This window comes from Schistocerca cancellata, chromosome 1, assembly GCF_023864275.1.
Source record: "Schistocerca cancellata isolate TAMUIC-IGC-003103 chromosome 1, iqSchCanc2.1, whole genome shotgun sequence".
NCBI lineage: Eukaryota > Metazoa > Arthropoda > Insecta > Orthoptera > Acrididae > Schistocerca > Schistocerca cancellata.
This window is the reverse complement of record NC_064626.1, coordinates 894,886,030-894,912,627: the sequence shown is the minus strand read 5'-3', so window position 1 is coordinate 894,912,627 and position 26,598 is coordinate 894,886,030. Positions and strand designations below refer to the sequence as shown.

Below are 26,598 nucleotides of genomic sequence, written 5' to 3'. Positions count from 1 at the left end.
AAGAATTTTGTGCACTGCTAGCAAAGCATGTGCTGAGTTATGTCCTGTGCCATCACTTATAGCTGCAACACTTGTGGTCTTGCTTTGAAAATATGTCACTCCTGTTAAAACTGGAACCTGGTCATTACTCCAGTGAATGATACCCTTGTACTTCTTGTGGGAGAATTACGGACCAGTTCTCAGCAAAATCAAAGTGAAGCACTAAACATAGTTCTTCAGTCTGTACACACCCTTTCACTTCAGCAATGTGTTGTTGTTGCAATTTCTTCAGATACTGGTGTGTTACTGCTTTCACTGACCATTTACCAAGGTAATCAATGAAACTGTCAAAGGCGATGGTTTTCTTAATTAGTTTAAGTTCCTCCCACATCGCATATGTAATTTCTGCAGGGTTATCTGCTTTGTCTTCCAGGCCAAGCGTCTGTAAAGACAGTCCTCCTTTTCCAGGGCAGTCACCACTTTCTTGAAACAAACAAGTCTCTCACTTTACATCACAGACTACTAATGACTTCACACACCCAACCAAGGTGTCATATGTCACATGCTCAGTAAGTTCTTCAAAATTGCCACACAAAGTTCAAAATTCGCACAGTACACACATCTCTGGGTGGGTTTGGGACTACCCACTTAGGTCATAGTGCATAAAATTTTGATCTTCCAGTATGTGAAGTTGTTTAGTTGCTCTTATAAAGTAGAAAAGTTTCTTTAACTCTGCATGTCAAGTACCTCTTCACTTTCACAACTTTCTGACCTTCAACTGTTACACTTATAGGGTCTTTTCTGTTGGCACTCCAGTGAGAACAGTCCCTTTTATCTTCCAGATAAAATGACTGCATTATTTGAACTTGAGCTGCTTCTATAGGATGACCATAATAGGGATCTGGTCTTCCAAAGACTCCTTTTACAGACCTTACATTTTTTGATTTGTCTATCATGTACTTTGATACTGATGGAACATGGTTCAAAATTGTTTTCTTTGAAAATGTCTCTGGAATAATAGCTAAAACTTGCACCTTTTCACTGTAGGATGCACAGTATTCAACAGCTGAATTGATATTTGTGAGAAATTCCTGATAGTGTGTTACTGTATTCTTATAATATTTTATTATATTATTACAGGTAGCTTGTCATCTGCAACCAAACAGATGACAAGATACCTGTATTAAATAATACACAAGTGGTCCTGAAAAATTATGCACACAAAGTGTAAGGATATTAACAAAAAGAAACAAACTATTGTTTGAACTAAATATCCACATACATTTGTAATCATTTACTAAAAATGTTCACATTGCAGATTAAATAAAATGGAAACCCACTGATGATGGCACAGTGCTGCTGAAACATGTTTGGGTACTTGGAAAAAATGGTGTGTTGCATGACTGGTGGACTTCACATCCTAAAATTTTAACTGAAAACATGGTAAACAGAAGGAGCTGCAAATCCAAATGATGGTGGATACTATTGTAATCATAAAGCAATTATCTTTCAAATAAAGAGAACTCTAACAAAACATCTAGACCTGTTCTAGAGATACAGCATTTAAAAAATTTTTCCGAAATTCGCATCTTCAAAAGGTGTTCAGTGTCATGTTTGGAGGCCTGTATCTCAGTGCAGAAATTATTTTGGAGAAAACAAAATAATGTGTTTCTCACTTACTCCTGAATTTTAACATATGGTAAATTCAATGACATAAGAAACTGTGAAGGTAACCCCTTGCCTGAAGAGATACGGATTATGCTGGTTCTTTTTTGAGTGGAGGGTAAGGTATACATATACAGTGAAAACCCCTGCTTTAAGTTTTCATGTGGTCCAGACTTACAAAAAAAAAAAAAAAAAAAATTGAGGAAAATGCAGAATTGAGGAAAATATGAGCAAAAACACATGTAATTGACACATATGATTAAAATTCGCTGTTCTCTCCAATACTTTGTTTAAAATCTAAGTGAAGAAAATTAGGTGTGCAATACAATGTTGTTACAATAATTTGTAGTAATGAATTACATCAGTTCTTTATAAAAAGAAAAATCACAGATGTGTTACAGCATATAAAGGCTCATTGAAAAATTGAAATTGTTATTAGGGTACAGTGTGATTAGCTGTTTCTTGACATGCTACAACCACAAATTATATGTTCAAAACAAGCATTATTGAGATGTCATCCTTTGTGCTCACCCAGAAAAAAGCAAAAATTGGTGAACATGTTAAATTAAACCAAAAATATCACAGCAGCTAAGTGCTTAAACCATAAGAATAAATGCGAACTTCTGCTTAATGACATATTTTGTCACCATTGCTGTTATTGTTTAATGCTTTTCTTATGAGCTACACTTCATATACTCGCCACCATTAAAGCGTTATTTTAGGCTTGAGAGAAACACACAGGAAAAATGAGTTTACTTCCTCACTTGACATTACAACATTATTAGAAGTCTCCTCAGTGAATTTCTGTACACTGTGTAAAATGTAAATTTGAAACAAATCTCAGGTGCTGTGCTCTTATCACTGCTGCCATTCTTCATGATCTACAGTGTGTGGTGCGTGCAGTGCAAAGTATATACATGAGTAATGTATGTAGTTGTTGCAATTGTATTGTGTAAAATTTGAACATAAGAGTATGTGTGAAATGTATCACAAAGCCCTTGTTCTATTTCCATGTGACATCTCTGTTGAAGCACATCATTTGCATGAAAAGTATATTTTAAGCACTTCACAACCCTACCTGCACTCCCATCACTGAAGGGCCACTCCTCCTCTCCACACATCAAGCAGGAAAGCTGATTTTATGTGTGTTAATGTGGTGTGGTAGCTGCGCTTGCTATTGGGAGACTTAACAAGTTGCCAGCCAATAACAATTCACTAGCTGGAAATGGGTGACATTTCATCGATTATGACAGTGCATATTCTTCGAGAGACAGTGCTTGAATTTAAAATGTTGATGATTGATGTTGTTACTTGATATAGTATATCAGAAATACATGCAAAAAACAAAGACTGAGTTACAAGTGACACAAGATAAGTTAGTGGCAGGGTCACTTCATCACGTATTGGCTCGGTCTAGAGCACATCATCAACTGTAAGCTAGTTGTATCATAATTGTATCAGAATCATATCATAGTTGTATCATAATGGTGCGGTGTAGCTAAACATTACAGGTTGTGTTGGCAAAACCAATCATGGTTTTATGTCAGAGTTTCATCTCTCACATCTCCTCTCTCCACAATGGCCTAAAATATTCTCTCAACTCCTCCAGCACCCATGACACAAACCATCTGTCCTTCGTGCCACTCATAACTCATTCAGTCAAATCAAATGTCAATAGGAAGAAATCGAGACAAAGTCAAGTAAGATGTTGAGTAATGACTGAGAATTGAGGTAAGCAATACTAGGAAGAAATGTAAATGCAAAATTGGAGTTTTTAGCATTTATCTTATGGATTTTTCACAGGGGTTATGAATTAATGGTGTAGAATTGCAGAAAAAAGGAAAATCTAGGAGTGTAAAGTCAAAGTTCCACTGTAGTGACTCTCACTGAATTTCTTGTGTCCTTTTTCAGCAAGAACTCATGATGAGGCAACCAACAACAGATTTGGCCACATCAGCTGGGATGGATCCATTCCTGTCAGGGCTGACAGACCATTCACGACAAGAATCTGCAGATAGTGGACTTGGTATGGGTACAAGCTATTCATTGCCACACACACCAGAAGACTTTCTCACCAATATGGATGACAATATGGATGGAGTTAGTGGTAAGTTACTCTGAGGACCTACTCTTATCTGTTCCCATTAAAAGCAGGTTGTATCTGTGAAGTTTGAATTGATGTTTATAGCACAGCTATAATTGTATCATTATTTCATATCGCACAAAAATTTCTAATAATGAAAGGACAGTTTTGTAAGTATTTCTTGTTCCCCACTCTGAGTGTAATTACAGTGGCAAATAATTACTTTGAATATTTGAAGTTTGTAAATTGATCGTAGATATTCAGACATGTATAAATCATGTAGTTTGATAGATAACAAAATTTATCCATCAAGTGACCACAGGAGAAACCACATATAAAAGGTATTACAGTATGCTAGGTTTAGGAGTCAGTGGCTCCTTCTAGCAAAAGGGGAAGGAAGACAGGTAAAGGGAAATGACTGGTGTAAAACCTGTCCCATGCATCCTCCCACCACCACCTACTCCAGTCCTGTAACCCGGAAGGTGTACACGATCAAAGGCAGAGCCACGTGTGAAAGCACCCACGTGATCTACCGACTGACCTGCCTACACTGTGACGCATTCTATGGGGGAATGACCAGCAACAAACTGTCCATTCGCATGAATGGATACAGGCAGACAGTGTTTGTTGGTAATGAGGATCACCCTGTGGCTAAACATGCTTTGGTGCATGGCCAGCACATCTTGGCACAGTGTTACGCCATCCGGGTTATCTGGATACTTCCCACTAACACCAACCTATCCGAACTCCGGAGATGTGAACTTGCTCTTCAATATATCCTCTCTTCCCGTTATCCACCAGGCCTCAATCTCCACTAATTTCAAGTTGCCGCCACTCATACCTCACCTGTCATTCAACAACATCTTTGCCTCTGCACTTCCGCCTCGACTGACATCTCTGCCCAAACTCTTTGCCTCTGTATATGTCTGCTTGTGCCTGTATATGTGTGGATGGATATGTGTGTATGTGTGAGTGTATACCAGTCCTTTCTTCCCCCTAAGGTAAGTCTTTCCGCTCCCGGGATTGGAATGACTCCTTACCTTCTCCCTTAAAACCCAAATCCTTTTGTCTTTCCCTCTCCTTCCCTCTTTCCTGACGAGGCAACCGTTGGTTGTGAAAGCTAGAATTTTGTGTGTTTGTTTGTGTGTGTATCGACATGCCAGCGCTTTTGTTTGGTAAGTCAAATCATCTTTGTTTTTAGATATATTTTTTCACACGAATTCATCCAGTTCCATTATATTTTCAAAAACTGATTATTTTTGTTGATAAACAACATATATACATAGTAATGCAAGTAAGCCATAATAGAGAACACAAAAAGCTAATTTTGCAAAAGTCAAAGCTCTAGAATTTAAAATGATCAGTAACTAAATGTAACATGAATAAGGAACTTTCTTTCTCAAAATATTTGTCTGTGGTTCATAAGAAAATGTCAGTGCTGAAGCATCTGCATTTACTGGCCTGTACATTTTCCTCTTTGGATTACTACCTATAATTAATTCTGAACAGATTTTACATATTGCATGCCATATGCCCGTCAACGCTACCATCTGAGAACATGTAAGTGTTTGCTTGATTCAGACATTTGTTAAAGTAGCTAATTATTTACAAGGAACAATACAATGCATATGTTCTCTGCATTCATAATAGATTATTCTTGAGAAAAGGAGCCAATTATTAACCTAGCTCCGTTGTTGAGTGTAACCTCCACACATAATAATTCACAGGAACTATCCACTTCTACTTCACTACAGGATAAACTACTACTAACAGCGACAAACACGCCGCTACCAGTTGCATGCAATCTATCCTTTCTAAACACCGTCTGTGCCTTTGTAAAAATTTTGGCAGAATTTATCTCTGGCCAGTGGGAACCAAAGAGAAAGCAGATAGCAGAACTGAAAGAGAGGGATGAGTTGATACCATACATAGCTGTAGTGGGTCTGAACCTCACCCTCCCACCCCCACCCTACCCCCAGACCAACAAACAAACACAAAAACGTTTGTCCACATTTCCCCATCCACTATACCCATGTGTTAAAGTTTACAGGTCAAAACTCTGCATTACCTGCCCCTAACGACATGGAGAGGAGACAATGGTGGCTGAAGAGAAAGACAGCACACTGTACCTGAGGAAGAAAGAGGGAGTGGCAATGGGAGAGAAAAGTAATGGGACAAAGACAATGGCACTGGGACAGGGAGACGGTGAAAGTGGCAGACAAGGAGACAGGTATTAAGGAAGACAAGAAATAGGGATGAAGACAGTGGCAGTGGTACAGACAAAGAGGATAAAGTGCCAGTGGGAGAAAAAGGAGGCAACGGGGGAGACACTTGTATAGAAGGTGATGGTGAGGAGGAAAGGGACATTCTGAGCATCAAGGCTTCACTACAAAGAGAGACTGAGTAAAAGATTTAAAATGATCTGTGTTAAAAGAATGCAAATTTGTTTACAGGCAGAAATTTTTGATGAGGAAGGTGAAATGAGGATTGAGGCAGCTGGTTCCCCACACACCTTTAAATGGGTGCATATTTGCGTTTTTTGTGCTTTGACAGGAACAATTTTTATCTGGTTTGAATAGAGTACACTCTGTGCAAACTTTACCAAGTGGCTTCCCCTTTTATTCCATTTCTTACCCGATGTTATCCTACTGTTTTCCCTGCTCTTCCTTTACCCACTGTTTAATTCCAGTCCCCCACAACAATTGAATTTCAATCTCCCTTAATGATATGAATAATTTCTTTCAGTCCGATATAAGCTTTTCCTACCATGATGGGAGTTGGTTTAATCTCTATCTTAGCTACAATAATACATTCATTGTGCTGTTCATAATAGCTCATCTACATTCTTCTTCCCTCAATACACTATTAGACCAAATAAATCATTATAGGTGTTACATAACAACTTTTTTTCTGAAACTTCTACAATATATGTACACAGGTGTTTGGGAAGGCCTTTTATCCCATGAGAACCACTTTCAGCACACAGACAACATCCACTTGGGTTCCTTGAAATATCAGTTAATGTCATATTTTACTATAGGTACAGAAAGTAGGCAGATGGGGATGTGGCCTTACCCCAAATGTAGAGGCACATCAGTACCTACCATGTGAATGGATTAACATTGAATGAGCCCCAAAGCCCTCTGCATATGCAAGCACTGATCATGTGGTGCAGTAGTGTGCAATTTCTTCTCTGCAACTTCAACAACGATGGGTTTTCACCCTTCTACTTCCAGCAAAATTGGTGGCCGGAGAACACAAATTACCAATAACATTATAACAACACCACTCATATGAGACAGTTTGGAAAGAATGAGGTGGGTGGTAGGGGTGAAACAGTCAGTGGTACTACATCATATGAACAATAAGAGAGAGGAGTGTGTGTGTGCAAATGTACAATATTGCAGTCACTAAAAAGTGTTTACTATGATTAGGAACTAGTAAAGTGCAGGTGGTATCAATTTTGTGGTCATTCCTGATTGATGTCCACAGTGATTCTCTGCAAACCATTGTGAAGTGCATGGCAGAGGATACTTTTCAATGTACCACATGTTAGAATTTTGTACCCATTCTACTCAAGTATGGAGTGTAGGAAAAGTAACAGCTTAAATCCCTCTCGTATGCATTAATTAGTTTAATCTTGCCTACACAGTCCCTATGGGAGCAATAAATATGGGGCTACAGTACATTTCTAAGATTTCTCACATAACAGGTCTCAGAACTTTGTAAGTTAAACTGTCATGTGATAGTGATGTGTATTTTCAAGTGTCTGTCAGTTCAAGTTTTTCAAGATTTCTGTGACACTCTCCTGTTGAGTCACACAAATTTGTGATTATTTGTGCTGCCCTTATTTCTGTATGTTCAATACTTTCAGTTAGTTTGATTTGATATAGATCCCACACACTTGAGTAATATCTTAAGATGGTGCCTATGAGGGTTCTGTAAGCACTCTCCTTTGTAAACTGTTTGCACTTTTCCAATATCCTACCAGTGAAATAAAGTCTGTCACTGGGTTTACAATTTGAGAATCTTTGCACCACATCTAAATCTTATAAAGATTTGAATTTTTATCTGTACAGGTTTCTTCATACAAATTTCATAACTGTATCATCTGCAAGAAGTCTCAAGTTACTGCCAGTATTTCTTACCAGTTCAGTATTATACACCAGGAATAGCAAGAGCCCAAATGCATTATTTTTTTCATTCTAGCTAACAAAGAGGTCCTCCTTACCAAGAAATCTTCATTCCAGTCACAAATTTTGTTTGATCATATAGTATCATACTTACAATAATAAACATTGGTGTGGTATTTATATAAATGCTTTACAGAAGTCAAGAAATACTGCATCCACTTCAGTGCCTTCTTCCATGGCCTTGAGGATGTCGTGCATGGAGTGGGGAGTTATGTTTACATGACAAATGCTTTCAGAATCCATTCTGGGTGGCATGGAGGACCTAATTCTTTTCAAGATGCATCATGATGTTTGATGATCTAATATTTATGTATTGTAAAATTTTACAAAGATACATTTGAAAATGGCATTTAGTATTTCTGATTTTCTTTTCTACTGCCAATTTTGATTTGTTGTTATCCATGAGTGAGTGTCTTGATAGTGACTTTGGTACCAATAACACCATTTACATAGTATCCAGATTTCTTTCGATTTTGTGAGAAATCTTTCAGTAAGATTAACTACGGTAGTCATTTAATGCCTTATGACACACTTCCCTTTTTGCGGCCAAATGTGTTTTGTGGAACATTTCTCTAACTATATGCCTAGGCTTTATTTTACACCTCATGAGCAGTAGATACTGTTTCTTTAGAAATTTCTGTAATTGAAGCTGAATATCATTGACAGACTCCTCTTTGTGAACTGTTCTATTAGGTGCATATGTACCCATACCTGGACAGATATTCTTTCAAAGATTTTTCTCATTTCTTTACATCCTTTTCCCCAGAGCTAAATGTTTCATAGTCCCCACTGAGATATGACACTGCTACCTCTTTATTCAGTTTGCTGAACATTAGTTGCTCTTTTCGTTCTGGTAATCATTGTTGCCATAACTGCCCACTTTCATTGCATACGTTCTCATATAGCTCAGGTGTATTTGTTGCCATTAAAGCTAATACATTTGCACCTGAAGTGGGCTTAAGTACCATGTTCTCTAAGTAGTGTTCAGGACAAGCACTTAGTATTGTTTTGCAGATGTTTTTTCATGCCTACTCCTTACAAAATCATGGTTTAATTCCTTAGGTAAATAATATTGCATTGGAACTGTGAATTCAGGTTTCACATCTCACAGGCATCACCCATATAAGGGAAGAGCAGGAATGAAAAAGTATAATTTAATACATAACACAATTTACATAGTATCAGACCCGAACTTTTCGACTCAGTAAGTGCAGAACAGAGAATCAGTGATCATAAGGCCATTGCAGCATCCCTGAATATGGAAGTTAATAGGAATATAAAAGAAGGGAGGAAGGTTTATCTGTTTAGCAAGAGTAATAGAAGGCAGATTTCAGACTACCTAACAGATCAAAATGAAAATTTCTGTTCAGACACTGACAATGTTGAGCGTTTATGGAAAAATGTCAAGGCAATTGTAAAATGTGTTTTAGACAGATACATGCTGAGTAAAACTGTGAAGGATGGGAAAAACCCACCGTGGTTCAACAACAAAGTTAGGAAACTATTGCAAAAGCAAATAGAGCTTCACTCCAAGTTTAAACGCAGCCAAAACCTCTCAGACAAACAGAAGCTAAACGATGTCAAAGTTAGCATAAGGAGGGCTATGCGCGAAGTGTTCAGTGAATTCTAAAGTAAAATTCTATGCACCGACTTGACAGAAAACCCTAGGAAGTTCTGGTCTTATGTTAAATCAGTAAGTGGCTCAAAACAGCATATCCAGACACTCCGGGATGATGATGGCATTGAAACAGAGAATGACACACGTAAAGCTGAAATACTAAACACCTTTTTCCAAAGCGGTTTCCCAGAGGAAGACCGCACTGCAGTTCCTTCTCTAAATCCTCACACAAACGAAAAAATGGCTGACATTGAAATAAGTGTCCAAGGAATAGAAAAGCAACTGGAATCACTCAACAGAGGAAAGTTGACCGCTCATCAGTGTGGTATCTGTACCATCTCGGGTTGACGGAGGAATAGAGAAGATCCAAAGAAGAGTGGCGCATTTCGTCACAGGGTTATTTGGTAACAGTGATAGCGTTACGGAGATGTTTAGCAAACTCAAGTGGCAGACTCTGCAAGAGAGGCGCTCTGCATCGCGGTGTAGCTTGCTTACCAGGTTTCGAGAGGGTGCGTTTCTGGATGAGGTATCGAATATATTGCTACCCCCTACTTATACCTCCCGAGGAGATCACGAATGTAAAATTAGAGAGATTAGAGCACGCACGGAGGCTTTCAGTCAGTCGTTTTTCCCGCGAACCATACGCGACTGGAACAGGAAAGGGAGGTAATGACAGTGGCACATAAAGTGCCCTCTGCCACACACTGTTGGGTGGCTTGCGGAGTATAAATGTAGATGTAGATGTAGATGCTATTGTCATTATTCATCTCACTCACTCTTGCTCTTTCTACTTCTATTTCTGTGCTGCTTTCTGTCTACTGTCATCACTGTATCCTCCCTCTTTCCCTCCCACTAGTACTGTCTCTCTGCTAATATTTTTCTGCACTGAAAAGTGCAAATATATTCCCATGTCAAAATTTTTGCTAAGGAAGGTGTAATAAGGATTGAAGCGGCCAGTTTCCCACTTCCCTGTTTGAGACTATTAAGGAGGGGCATATTCACCTTTTTTGTGCTCCAACAGGAACACTTTCCAGCTGGTTTCCTTTTTTCCCCCGTAACATCAGGGTATGCTACGTATATAAAATGAATTTTGGATGTCAGCAAAGTTTGACAGTTTATTTATATATTTAGACACATTTACGTATGTAAACAGACATACACAACAATGCTTGAACAGAAACCAGACTGAAGTTAAGAGTCAAATGCCATGAAACAGTGACTTTACTTAACAAGGGAGTGAGACTGGGCTGTAGCCTACCCCTGATGTTATTCATCTGTATGTTGTACAAGCATTGTTCTGTAGCACCACATTCCAAAACTTTCACTTCCAAACAAAGTGCCACTTCAGACACACATCTTCAGGAACTGTTTTGTAACACCTACAGTTGATGTCTGAAGCTAGCAAATTTTTCTTATTCCAGAATACATTTGTGTTGATCCGTCTGCATTTTGTATCCTCTCTGCTTGAGCTCTCATCAGTTATTCTGCAGCCTAAATAGCAAAATTCATCAACCACTATTAGTGTCTCATTAATTAATCTTATCCCGTCAACATTACCTTATTTATTTCTTCTGTGCTCCAGTATCCCTGTGTTACTTCTGTTGATATTCATAGCATAACCTCTTTTCAATACTCAATCTGCTCTACTGAACTGATTTTTTGTAAGCTTCAAAATTTTTTTCTTATCTGTGAACTTAAATTCTCTTTTCAGATTTATCCTTGGTATCCTTCACAAGCTGTGAAAAAAATTTTGAAGCTTACCTTCACAGCTTGTGAAGGATACCAAGGATAAATTTGAAAAGAGAATTTAAGTTCACAGATAAGAAAAAAATTTTGAAGCTTACCTGATGACAATTATAATTATTTTGGAAATAGCACAAAAAATCAGTTCAGTAGAGCAGATTGAGTATTGAAAAGAGGTTATGCTATGAATATCAACAGAAGTAACACAGGGATACTGGAGCACAGAAGAATTAAATAAGGTAATGTTGACGGGATAAGATTAATTAATGAGACACTAATAGTAGTTGATGAATTTTGCTATTTAGGCTGCAGAATAACTGATGAGAGCTCAAGCAGAGAGGATACAAAATGCAGACGGATCAACACAAATGTATTCTGGAATAAGAAAAATGTGCTAGCTTCAGACATCAACTGTAGGTGTTACAAAACATTTCCTGAAGATGTGTGTCTGAAGTGGCACTTTGTTTGGAAGTGAAAGTTTTTGAATGTGGTGCTACAGAACAATGCTTGAATTTTAGTTATATATGGGCTATTAATGAGATAAAATATATTTAGAGCCCAGTTGCCTGATAGTAGGTATCACTTGATAGGAAACCTTCAGAGATACCACAGAATTGTCATTTTAGTAATGGAAAGAAATGAGATGGTAAAAATTGTAGTGAGAGAAAAAGGATTCTTGCTGTGTAGAGATGAAGGGGCTTGCAGAGGATCAAGTTGTTTGGAGAGGTGTGTCAAATGAGTCTATGGACTGAAAACAACAACAACAACATGATTTATTGGCCATGAAATTATTGCTAAATAATTGCCTCCTAATGGCGTTATTAGCCTGCAGTTAGTGCAGAAATTGTAGTTTATGTAGTAGTTGCGTTTTTCACACAGTCACTGATAGTATTTCTGTAGAATCACCACACTATGTATAATAGGAACTAAAATTGTTCATTGACTCTCTATTTCATATGAGTTCTATGTACTAGGGAAACTGAGCGTTATGTTCACAAATCTTTTGTTACTTCTTTCGAATGTTGTACCAGGTGGTGCCCTCCATTGGTAATGCTGGAATTCGATATGGTGTTGGCCCACCCTTAAACTTGATGACAGCTTCCACACTTGCAGGCATACGTTCAATCAGGTGCTGGAAGGTTTCTAAGGAATCACTGAGAAGAGGTATTAATGTTGGCCAGTGAGGCCTGGCATGAAGTCGGCGTTCCAAAACATCCCAAAGGTGTTCTATTGGATTCAGGTCAGGACTCTGTGCAGTCCAGTCCATTACAGGGATGTTATTGTTGTGTAACCACTCTGCCACAGGCCGTGCATTATCAACCAGTGCTCGATCTTGTTGAAAGATGCAGTTGCCATCCCCAAATTACTCTTAAACAGTGGGAAGCAGGAAGGTGCTTAAAACATCAATGAAGGCCCGTGCTGTGATAGTGCCTTGCAAAACAGCAAGCGGTGCAAGCCCCCTCCATGAAAAACATGACCACACCGCCACCTCTGAATTTTACTGTTGGCACTACAATCACTGGCAGATGATGTTTACCGGGCATTCCCCATACCCACACCCTGCCACTGGATCGCTAAATTGTGTGCAGTGATTTGTCACTCCACACATTTTTTCACTGTTCAATCATTCAATTTTTATGCTCCTTACATCAAGCGAGGTGTCGTTTGGCATTTACTGGCATGTGTGTGGCTTATGAGCAGCCATTCGACCATGAAACCCAAGTTTTCTCACCTTCCGCAACAGTCACAGTACTTGCAGTGGATCTTGATGCAGTTTGGAATTCCTGTGTGATGGTCTGGATAGATATCTGCCTATTACACATTACAACCCTCTACAAGTGTTGGCGGTCTCAGTCATTCAACAGATGAGGTCGACCTGTACACTTTTGTGCTTTATGTGTCCCTTTACATTTCCACTTCACTATCGCATTGGAAACAGTGGACCTAGAGATGTTTAGGAGTGTGGAAATCTCCTGTACTGCAGTATGACACCACAATCACTTGACCATTTTCGAAATCCATGAGTTGTGAGGAGTGCCACATTCTGCTCTCTCATGGTGTTTAATGACTACTGTGGTTTTTGATATGGAGTATCTGGCAGTAAGTGGCAGCACAATGCACCTAGCATGAGAAACATATGTTTTTGGGGGTGTCCAGATACTTTTGATCACATAGTGTACGTATGGTAGTGACGGCACTCCTTCCATCATTGTTATAGTGGAGGATCAACCACCTTTCACAGTGTTTTTGCATTTTAACAACCACAACCTTGTATCCAACACAGATAAAATGAAACTCTCTCTCTCTCTCTCTCTCTCTCCCTCCCTCCCTCCCTCCCCCCCTCCCTCCCTCCCCCCCTCTCCCTCCCTCCCTCCCTCCCCCACCCCCTCACTCCCATTTCCACTCCCCAAATAACATGTTACTTTTTTAACTTCAGTGTCTTCCTATTGCTCTCATAAAAGTGTTTTATTCATGTCTCAAAGATAAAATGTTAATAGTCCTACTACATAACAAACTTTATCTGATGATCAGATCTCCATCAAGATTTCTTTTCCTTGTGAACTAGGATGCTGAATGTGTAAGAGCGAATTTCATGTGCACTAACACACTGGTGTAATTTTAAAATGAAGATTTACACTATTAGTGGCTGTGGTGGTCTAGTGGATAGAGCAGATAAGGATAAGAACTTTTCCTCATTCTAGTCCCTCATGGACAGCACCAGGTCCACTCAGCCTACTATCGAAGGAATACTAGGGATAATACCTGGGAGTTAAAGGCAGCCGGAGCGATGGACCCACCACCCTCACACTGCTAGTGCCACAGCAAAGAGAAAAGCCAGGCCAGGAGCTTGATCACTGATTTGTGCCATGTGCCGTACCTTACCTTTCCACTCTTTTTTGTTAATGATACACTTGGCTAAATGCTCCAAAGCTGCAGTAGATTTCTTTTTTGTCAATGTATAGTCTAATGATATCTTTCTCCTTTTTTATTATTATTATTATTGTCGCATTAAACATGTTTTGCCTTTTCTGGTCTCTACACAGAAGGGGGAAATCCAGCCGATATAGCTGGTCTGGATGGCCCAGAGTTGAGCTCCTTGAGTGACAACATTGATTCGACAGATGACCTTGTTCCTTCCCTCCAGGTAAGAATAATATGACATACAGATTAACACATCAGGATATGTATTTATCTAATATATTTGTAAAATGGTAGTATTACCTTTATTTAATATTTATGGATATAAATTGAAATAATTAAAACCTGTCTTTCGTAATGAACTTCTCATTACTGTGATGGTATTTCACCCAACCAGGTCTGTATATTACTCAAAATTGTCATAAGATATGACATGTAACTTGTGCTTCAACACTCCGGTAACTTACTTTTACAAAATATAAATGAACAAACACTTTATTCATGAAAAGAGGCAACCACTTTTTTCATTGCAAGGGGTTATCAAACTCTACCACAGTAGTGGAGGCTCTAGTTTTCACAAATATGGTAAGCTGAAATTTAAATATAAATAAATGCACCTGTGGTAATGCTTTCAAACACTCAAGGTATTATAGATTGTATTTAAACATACAAGGTGGTGCAGTAGTTACCACGCTGAATCCAAATTTGGGTGTTGTGGCAATGTGAGCATTACAATCGGAAATTACAAAACTTTTGTCAACTTTCAAAAAGCAATGCTGGTTATTTTGTAATGAAAGAAAGAAAGAAAGAAAGAAAGAAAGAAAGAAAGAAAACCAAGAAAACAAAGAAAGAAAGAAAAGAAATATTCCTTTTAACTTCCATACAACATTAAAGCAGATTTTGTGTAGCATTGTGGAAAATTGCATAAAACATTCCTGTCTGCATTACTATTTACATGAATTCTTAAGGATAATTTGACAGTAATTTTACAAGTTTGCTTCAAAATCATGTTAACTGACTGCCAAGTTGAACAAAAGCATGCCTTCTTTACTTCAATTACAACTCTAACATTTCTTAATATTTTTCCAATAGCCTAACACTCTTCCTCCATACCTTTTTATTTCTTTTCTCCTTCTTTAATGACCCCATTCTCTTGTATGCTCAACTTTGTTTTAATTAGGCATTAAATGTGTCAGGCACTTTCTTGAGAAATACATTATGGTTGCCCTTGCTCATAGTCAGAAACAGAATTACTTAATATTTCTCACAGGTAACCATCTTAACTTCATTATCCCAACAACATGTCATCATACAGTGTCGTGAACTGAAATCCACATACTACAGAGCCATCACATCCACAACTAGCGTGTTATAAAAACATCATAGTACTGACAGACAAAAATAACATAACAACTTTACTCTTTGCTCAAAACACGTACCATGTTTATACACTCAATATGAAACACTAACTACAATACATTACGTCAAATATCATGTAACTTCTACAATGCTCCATAAGCCTCAACATAATACCTCAGGTGCAAAATTGTTCTGGTATATATTTATCAACATTGCTTCAAACTTCTCATGTAAGTACTAATATAAGGTATATGTCATACTCTCTGATGTGATCTGACAAACAAATTCTTTCTAATAGTGAAGATTCATTCCAAAGTGCCACAGAGAAAATAAATGGAGTTGAAACAAATTTACAAAAATGTAGTTCAAAGATCAACATTCTCACCAAGATTTCTTATTGATGCTTCAGATGTTTCCACAATAACCATATTCAACAGTTACGCATGCTCATAATGTTTAGTAAATAACTCAGCAAAGATCCACATTTTCTTGAAATGTATACAGTAGCTCCCTAAACCAACCAAAATTCATATATATCCCCATAGAAATAAAATTCACAGTACCCATTCTTGATGTAAATAAGTCAGAACAGACCCAAAATCTTCAAAAGGTATACTGTTTCTCCAAAACTACAATGTTGTGCAAAACTTAAAAGATCAAAGTAATTTTCACATGGTGTATCACTGTCAAGCATCATAACTTGATGAAACTTGGGCTATGCATAGAAGGAAGTGCTGCAGTGTAGTAGAGAAGGTAATTAAAAGAAACTTGCAATTAGAGGAATAGAAATTCTACTACATACTAAACTATGGCAACATAAAAAATCTTACTTCATGTGGCTATATTTGCAGAACAATAAGCAAATTCCCTTTCAAAAATACCAGAACATTTCCCATTAAATAGACATAAGATTTAAATGATTTCTTCCGTGTTTTGTGAGATTACACTGTAGCTCTAACCATTCTTAAACTATAACAAAAGCAACCCTTATTTAATGGAGAGAAGACACATTGATAATGGAAGAGAACATGTCAAGGGGGCAGGTTAAGTTGGAGAAAACATGCTGCATGGAAGAATGAAACTATCAGAAATATTGCTGCATGAGCTCAACACCCTGTAATCACTAGGCACTTATCATGAATAATAATTGTGTCCCCAGAACATCATGAACTATGGTGTTCATCCTCAACTTCACTTGCATCCACGTCATCAGCTTCAACTACTGCCATGACGCTGATAGGAAATGTTAAAAGTTCTGTGCACAAAACTGTTGCAACATACTGTAGAGAGACAAACTTGAGTTTATTTCTGACAAGCCATTTTGCAAAGTCAGTCGTTAACAACACTGTCTTTACACAAATCTACCCCCAATAAAGTTTTCAACATTCTTAAACAATCATCAAAGCAAATGTTTCCTAAATTACTTAAATCGATGACAGCTTTGTTATTACAGACTAGTAAATATAAAAAAAACTTTTATCATTTATACTACGGAAAATTTGCAGTATGTAACTGCTAACTTCTCATGTTTATTAATGAAAACTTTTTTATGTAACAGTTTTGTAAATTTTACTCAGCACTTTGTTATTTTGGACAACTATTTTCTGTGAAATTACATCAAAATTTGCATCATGTTTCTGATCCCGTGCTACAGTTCAAAATTTTATCCTGTGCTACAAGAACATCACTGGCTTTTTCACTTGGATTTTCTCCTTTCCTTCATCTTCACTGTCATTACTACTCCTATTAGAAAAAGTTGCCTTACTAAATACAATTTCAATGCAGTCTTTCAATTCTGAAATTGTTTCATTATTAACGTGAATATAACATTCAATTTTGCTATGTTTCTCACTGTTTTCCCTAAGCTTCTGTAATTATTCATTAGCTTCATTTAATTTCAGTTCTAACCTTGATTATAACTGCTCCCTGGTATATTTCATTTTCAAACTTGAGCTTTGATTTTAAATGAGCATTGATTCCTTTAATTTTTGACTGGAACTGTTCATTGTTTTATATTTTGAAAACTAGAAACTCTTAACTTATTTGGACATTGTTTTCTACTCTGAAAGACAAACTGTCCATTGCTTCCTAATCCAAAAGTCTGAAAGTGTTCTGTTTTCTTTCATCTGTATAGAAAGTGCTCTGAACATTTCTACTAAATTTATATTCCTTACTTGATCCAACACATCTCCTGTAAACCCAAAATTACACTGCAACATCAGGGGCTTGTATATTGTTAGCCAGAATTCTAGTATTAGTCATTTATGAGTTGTCATATTTTGAAAAGTTCCCACACTGACATTAGTTACATGGATTCTGACCAGTAATGAGACAGCTGACCATCACAGATTGTGTTCAAAATGACCACTGGCAGCAGGAATACATGCTTCCAGTTGGTATGGAGCAACTGTTGCACATGAGCTAATATTTCAGTGGAGATGTCAGAGCACCTTGCACTAACACATCAATGCCTATCATTGGTTGCACTTCGTCTGTCCTTGTAGGCAGCATCTTTCAGCTTTATCCACAGAAAAAAGTTTACGGGTATCAAAAATCTGGGGAACAGGCAGGACAAGGTACAGGTCCTGTGCACCCAATCCAACCATTTGGAAACAATTTGTGAACACAAGCTGTAGTATTTCATGCCATATGGGCTGGACAGCCATCATGTTGGTATGTCAGATTCCTCCTAGTTTGCAGAGGAATGTCTTCTAGTCTTCTAGCATCCGTGGAAGATGGTCTGTTAGGAAGCTGCGATACTTGTCTGCGTTCAGTGTTCAGTCTATGAAACATGGGCCTAGGAGCAGATGGTTCACTACCCCACACCACACAGCTACACACCATGGATGCCAAGACAAAGCCAATGGGGATTGTTAACGGAACAATAGTGCATGATTTGGCAGTTTACTGGACCATGATTGGTAAATGTGGCTTCATCACTAAACAAGATAATACAACAATAGGAAGTTTCTAGTGTTAGGAAGCATGTGGAAGGTAGGAGGGCAGGGAGTGATGGTGGGGATAATGAGAGAGTTGTACTCAAAGCAGCGATTCTGGGATGGACTGAAGGATTTGAGAAGGGACTGGAGATCCTGTTGAATTTCTGGAAGGGAGTTACCATGTCAGAGCTTGTAGATGGACATATCTCACAGGTAGTTCACAACCACAGTGGTAGAGCTGAAATAGCATACATTTAGAAACATGTGAGCACTGCCAATTGAATGTAATATGAACATAGCGGAAGTTGCACCTTCCAAAGTACTGTTTGATGTCAAATACAATGTCAAAATCAATTCATGAAGCATAAGGCTCAAACAATCTTATGTGTATGTGAAGCCTGTAAGGAAGGCTATACTGCTAGATGGCATTAGTGTACAAATATAGTATTGTCTTGCAATGCATTAAAAAAAAGTATACATTTTACAATCACAATGAGCAATAAGCCTACACATAATTGTGTTATTTATATATTATTTCAAGTATAAAAGATATTACATGTAGTAAACATTTTGTTTCTAATGACCTCATTGTTAATGGGATATTAAGCACTAACCTTGATTGTATTTAATGTGAATTAGAGTAACTTGATGATCTCTTTCGTTTTTTCCTCTTCTTCTTGTCCTGGCACAGCACTGTGATGGCATGGTTGAATATGAATTTATTGACAAATGTCTCAATGAGTGAGATGACTTTTCTTGAAAAATGGTTAATATGTATGGAGTACATCAACATAAGCTCTTCTGGATATATACATTTACTTTAAATTTTCAGTCTAATTTGGGATTGAAAACTACTTCAGTAGATATAATATGCGTAAATGTGTTCCACAAATTTTGAAACAGTGAGTGCATACATACATGTGTGTATACGTATGTGTATGTATGCAAGCATCAAACATTCAGGTGTTCATGTCCTTGTCCATGTACATGTACATGTGCATGTACATATGCTTGCATGCACAATTGTGAAGATTCTACCTATGGGGCAGGGGGAAAGGGGAAGTAAGTCTGGATATTAGTTGGAAACTTCCAACTTTTTTTTTTTTTTTTTTTTTTTAATTATATAGGTGTAACCTCTTACCTCTTCTTTTTTCTTTACAGCTCGGAGAAGTGGGTGAAGATTTTTCAAGTGAGATTTTGAATGAAGTGCTGATGAATCCAAATAATCATAAACCAGATAATGTTCTCACATGGCTGTAAAAATGGTGCTGTTGCAGCCAAACAGTATGGAATGCAAATGCAGAACTGTGTTTAAAAAGCGCAAGTGTTAAGCTTCTGACCACAAACATTGATCTGACTATATTGGTGTGTCAAATAGCTGTTCACAATCACAACTGAACTCAACACTGTGCTCAGATGAAAAGCTTCATTCGGAAGCAGCTTAGCTGGTGAGAGTCAGGTTAGAGATAACATGCAGTTTAATTGTATCAGTTTTATGTAGGGTTTGGGAATACACAAAACATTAACTACACCTTTGCAATCACCAAATCAGTGTGGGATGCAAAATTTGAAAAAAAGTATATTATTAGTATGTATATTTTAATAACTGAAATTGTAATATTAGAATGGTGTCATTTATTGCACCATTAAATTGATGTAATGTTAGCAGGACATAAATTGGTTTGAGAATAACAGTAATGCTTAAGTCGTGTTCTCTATAACTTTTTCTCACTGGCTAGATATTTTCCGAATGGACTTTGCACTGAATTTGTTGTGGTCTGTTATGACAACATCTTAAACTACAAATTTTTTGTACAGTAAACATCTCGTGTAAGATGTTGTTTCATAACTTTCCAGCAATACCCAATTTCATTTATGTCTTCACAATTGCATGACTACTGTGTTTTTATATACAGAAAGCAAGACCGTCCACATTCGTAAGCAATATTCTAGTTTGTATAGTAGCAATAATAACTAAGTATAAGTATTAATGTCACAAACTGAACTGATCACAGTGATGTACTATAATACAGCATACTAAATTGTAATTTTAAAATGTTAATACACATTATTTGAAAAACAGTTTTACAGTGCAAAGTTTATATTTTGATGTCATTTTTGTAACAATTAAGATTTGAAAGAAATGTTAATTCCACATGTAATTATTGTTTCATAGCAATGAATTAGTAACAGAAAATCTTCAATATGTCCCAATATTTGAGACTGCTTTTCCTGTAAATTGATTGCTCAGTTACATGATAAAAAATTGAGGCCGCTATAAATCAGAAAGCTCTCTCTGTAGCTACTAACAGCTAAGCACTATGCTTGTGGACAATATTTTCAACTGTGTACTACAAAAAATTATCTCTAAAGGAGAAAGAGGAGAAGAAATGAAATCATTTGTATTGCTCAATGGAGCAGCTACTATTGTTGCATTTATTTGCAATGTCACATACTGCTGATTGCAATAGGATTGTGTAAAAGCAGTGAAGGGAAAAAAATTCCTTGTCAGTCTGTGTGTACAAACACTGCTTGAAATTATCTACATAGTTTTCCATGACATATGGAATTTGAAACCAAAATATCACTTAAACATTCCAGTCACAACCACAATAGCAGGAAAGTATCCATTCACATCTTGTTATCACTTTTGAACACATTTACTTAAAAAAATAGTGTTGCTGATAGTCATTGTGGCAGTCCCATTATTTACAATATATAACTTGTCCAACAATATAATTGAAGGCATCTTTCACATTAAATATTAAATAACCTTCTCCCATGTGTTAAATTAAAATCCTCTGAAAATATGTGAGAAATTCCAGTGTGAAAATTGTGTATGTGAGCAAATGCAAACCACAAATTGTTTATTATTCAGTTTAGACTTAACTGGCTGTTTATGGCTTAGCACAGACAGTGACTGGACAAAGTTTTTAAACATATGCGTGTTGCAATGAAATACATCATCATATCTCACCCCCTTCTATACAGAAACTTCTTCAAGGATTGTATTATTCTTCTGTGTTCTGTCACTGAACATATTACAACACATGCTGAACAGTGAAGCTGTCTTCATGTAAAATAGCACTCACAACTAAAAATAGGTATGACTCTACATCTTTTATAAATGGTGTAAGGAGTTCTTAATAGTTGTTGACAATTTTCATTACCAAATGTCCCATCATATCCCTCCCTCTTTGCTCCCAATTTATGGAACAGTAATTCTTCTCTCATTCTAGGATAACCAGTCAGACATATATTGGGACTGTCAACATAGAATGCACTCAGTGCTCCAGATGGTTTCACAGCTAAACTAGTAGTGGAGCAGTTCTGTTGTTAGCATTCAGTTGAGTTTCACTTAGCTATGTTGTGATCCATGCTCTTGCATCTCTGACACATATTAAAATCACAGAGTCTTCCATTGCCAATGTAACAGTAATTTCACAAAGCAATATTGAAAGTCGTAGGTATTGTAACATTGGCATTAGAATACTTTGTATTTTGTTACCCTATGCCTGTGTTCTTGAGAGATAGTAAGAGCAATTGGATGTAGAACACAACATTACAAAAAATTTTGCTTGAGTACTTATTACATGAAAATGTGTAACAAAATGCTCAAAGTATAGTGGAACTGGAAATATTCCAGATGAAATGATCCATCCATAAGAGGTGCCTTTTGTGTGAACATATATTCTACAGCAATATACTTTGTTATGTGTTTTATCTTGGTAATTTTGATGCCTATTCTTAAACACACACACACTCAAATATATATCTATACATATATATCTCTGCATTCATTGTATTTTCATAGATCAGTTCCACTACTCTATTTTTAAGTCAAACAAATATGTTACTGAAGTTTATGACCACACTTGTTGTATTTACTGTTAGTGCCTTTTCACTCTGTTCCTAAATAAGAAATTGCTCCCACTTGTACTGTAGCAAAAAGTTTGTCATTACTTAAGCAGAAAAGCTAGACATTTTTTACATTAGACCAACAAATAACAAAATGTCTAGCTTTTTAGTTTGCCTTGCTCATAGTGGCTCTACTTGGTTGTAACTTTATTTTTCATGTGCTGCATTTTTGTAGATAATGTGTACTGATAGAGCACTCATTTATCACAAAATAATTTTATGAAACAGTTAAGACTACTCAAGAAATGGGTACAATGAAAATTTTTTCCTTATTTTTTTCAAATTCAGATTATTTAGTCCAACAATCTCTCTACATCATAATTCAGAAACAAAAAATATTAGTGTATTTTTAAGAAAGAATGTTTGGTTAATCTAAATGTAGAACAGCCAAATTTCATTTATTTTACAGATAAGAATTCAAGATCTTTTTAAAGTTTAATTTAAGTATTGACTAATAATGTATAAATTTTATATGATTATTAATAACTTGTTAAACATTTATATGATAGGTTTTTAAAAGATATACAGGAATATTTGTTTGTACTGTAAGATTGCATAAAGTCTTTGGTTTTGGGTTTGATAAATGTCTTTGTAGGAAAATTATCATGTAAAAGAGTTTGCTACTTTACCAAACATGAGAAATAATGTGTTTTGTGTAAGTATCTTAAATTACTCCTCAATCAGATCACATTGACTAATTTTGTTTTAATATTATACCCAAGTGTAGCTATGAGAAGGCATTTCATGTTTTCCACAATTTTTGTCATTTGTACATATAAGAAATTATATTCGTTGTTAAGAATATGAGCAATTAGAAAAATAGTTATTCATGTAATGATTTTTCTTTACAGAAATATATTTAGTATTTTACCCATCTCGAATTTATTTTTCCTAAATATGCAATATCTGTCAAATATATTTTTGTATGAGGTCTATGGCACTGTTGCTTTACATGCAGACTCCTCCCAACCATCCTCGAAATATACTGATTTCTCAATTTGCATATTGGAAAATGTTGGTGCATGTTCAGTAAACAGAAAGTTAATATTATGCAGATTTAAATTGGTAAGAAAACTTGATTTTTACTGAAGAAAACATCTGTCCATTGACTACAATAAGTTCAGAAAAGTGGAATGGGTACTCTTGTGCAACAACTTTATTTTCACTGTTGGTGAGTCCCTTACATGCCACATAAAATAAAACTGAAACACTGCTTGTCTGACACAATAATCTGGCTGTTCACCTGAGAGCTTCTCTTCCACCATTTAAACATTTTGGTGGTCTGCTTGGACCACTGGTAGTATGTACCTTGATAGTAACAAAGAAATAACTATGTCCTGTGCAGATAAGATTTCCAATAACACTTGATTACCTGTAAACTAATAACTCAGCAACAGATTCCATTTTTTAATGGAAAACTCTTTAGTGATTGATCTTGAAACTTCAAAATATGAGGGAGTTCTTAATGATTATGAAGTTCATTTGAATTTTGTGATGTTGAGTGTATGATGAAACGGTTTAAAGACATTATTTTAAAGCTTATAAGAATAATAATAAAAAAATCATATTAATTATTAATTTATATACAGTAGGGAATTATGCAGATGTTTTTAAAGTCCTGAATTTTGTAGATCGCTGACTACACGCTAAAGAAACAATGAAATTTGCCACTCTATTTTATTTTCATGTAAAAATGTCATTCAAATTTAAGTGTCTGGATTTTTTCTCAATTTTATACTTTGTAACCTATTCAATTAGTAACTCTCATTTTTTCTCTTAAGCCATTCACTGTGTATACCTGTCCTGCTACGCTGTTCTCCAGGTGCTGTGGATGTGTATACGTGTACCACTTAGGTTTTCCTGCAGTGCTATGCACATCTGAATGCGACCTGAACTGCCAACCTGTCAGTATTGCAGATGAGTTACTTCCATATCTCAGTGAATAAAAAGATTTTGAGTATTTATCATACAGCATACAAGGCATGTTCAAAAAGAAACCTAACGTTTGCTGTATCAGCTTTATTGCTTATTGTACAACATTTTAAACCCTGTCCCCTTCAAAATAGTCCTCTTTACTGGCAATACATTGTTCCCATCATTTCTTCCAGTTCCGGAATGCTTCCTGGAACACATTTAATGGGCTTATCGTTGCATTGTCCTATATCTCCTCTATGGTTTAGAAACAAAAAATCTATTCAATGTGTTTTTCAGTTTGGGAAACAGGAAAAAGTCTGCTGGGGCTAGGCCCGGAGAATACAGTGAATGTGGCACAATAGTAATGTTGGTGTGTTGCTAGATAGCTGCAGACAAGGAGTGACACATGAGCTGGTGCATTGTCAGTATGCAACATCCATCTCTGGTTTTCCCACAATTCAGGCCTCTTCCTGTGCACAGCATTCCTCATGCGCACTAGGATTCCCTAGTAGACTTCTTTGGTTACCATTTAACCATGTCACCCAAATTTATGATGGGTAATGCCTTTGTAGTCAAAAAACTCAACCAAAATCACTTTAATCTTTGACTAGTGTGTGTTTTTTTGAAGAGGTGACTTCGCTCACACACTGTGACGAATGTGTCTTCACTTCAGTGTCATAGCTCTACACCCATGTCTTATTGCCTGTTATGGTGTTCTTAAGGAAGTTTTCATTGCCATTAACAGAAGCAAGCAGTTCATCACACACTTCAACACAGGTCTGTTTCTGATCTTCAGTCATGAAATGTGGTACAAATTTTGCACTGACGTGACGCATCTCAAGTTTTTCACTCAAAATTTGATGGTATAATCCTATGCTGTTGTTCACATCCTCAGTAACTTCCCAATGTTCACATCCTCAGTAATTTCCCGACAGTTAAATGACAATTTCCATGAATCACAGCATTCTACCTTGTTGAAAACATTTAAACCACTCGTAGTATTGTGTGCGGCTCATACAGTCCTCCCCGTATGCTTGGCTAAGCATTTGAAATGTCTCTTTTTGCCAAGTTTGTAGTAGAATTTCATACACACATGTTACTTTTCAAGCTCCTTCATTGCACTAGTCTAATGAGCAGGCTTTACACATGCTTATTTCAGCAGCTGTGGTTTGCTTGCTAATTGTCTGAGTGACACGAGGCAAATGACAGTTTGTTTGTCTAAACCTGCCGCTAGGTGTGCTCAGTAGCTGTAGCACACTGTCTCTGCTGATTGGTGCGGTATTTCAAAAGTTAGGTTTCGTTTTGAACGCACCTTGCATGTGCCTCATTGCATACTATCATTTGCGAAAAACCTTGTTTCGATACCTTGACTTCTGTATGAGATAAGACAATTATGACATCATTATTCATGATGCGCAAGGATGTGAATGGGTACATCATGAGCAAGCATCATTTGAATATAAAACCCAGTAACTCCAGAATGAAATGAGATCTGTCTTTTCTCAGTTTTAAATAAAATTTCAATATCTTACCTACATTTCATTCACTGCAGCATGTGCTCTTTAATAAACTACACAAAGTTTACGCAATGAGTTGTTACCTCTGTGAACTCTTCAAAATTTCATGCAATGTTTTACTTAATTTGATGCAACCCAGTAAGTATGATGGATAATGATAAGAAATTCAGTTCTTTGTCAAGTGAAAATATCAGGCTGTAAGGTGTGCAAAAATCACATTTTTTTTTTTTTTTTTTGCCTAAAAGTTTTCAAAAAGTGAGACAAGTATTTCATATCAGCCAGGATGCTTTCTCTTGGTGTAGGCACTAGCATTTTGAGAGTAGTACAGCCATAACAAACTCTGCTTCAGCACGAAATGCAAAGAGCGCATCTGTAACAGCAAAAAGGCTAAGATAATACTCTCATGTTGACTTTCAGAATAAGCTCGCAGTTCTCTGTAAACTGAATTGAACTTCTATTGATAGATATAATGGTCTGAAACACACAACAGAACTTTATGTACAAGGAGACTTCAAAAAGTGAGTTACACATTATTATGACAGGTTAAGTAACTTTTATTGAATGCAGTGCTACACTTCAAAATGACACAGGTGCGTGACCCTATTTATCAACATAATCACCAAGCCCTGAAAACAATGGTTGTTCTACCAATCATTCAGTTCTTCTACTATAGAAATCCACTCCATGGTCACAGACACTTTTGGGAACTAATAAGTGAATGTCCGCATCACTGGAAAATCTGCGATTGCTG

At 36.7% G+C, this 26,598-nt stretch overlaps 1 protein-coding gene across 3 annotated transcripts in view; it reads left to right on the top strand.

Annotated features, from left to right (window-relative positions):
- The window catches only part of LOC126190790 (transcriptional coactivator YAP1), a 347,592-nt gene extending 324,302 nt beyond the window's left edge, over positions 1-23,290 (top strand). For all 3 annotated transcript variants that reach the window (XM_049931340.1, XM_049931358.1, XM_049931349.1), the window contains 3 exons: positions 3,556-3,751; positions 14,326-14,426; positions 19,660-23,290. In XM_049931340.1, the coding sequence (XP_049787297.1) occupies positions 3,556-3,751; positions 14,326-14,426; positions 19,660-19,758 (396 nt within the window). In that variant the 3' untranslated portion in view covers positions 19,759-23,290. The remainder of the gene's footprint in view (positions 1-3,555; positions 3,752-14,325; positions 14,427-19,659) is intronic.
- Positions 23,291-26,598: the final 3,308 nt, after the last annotated feature.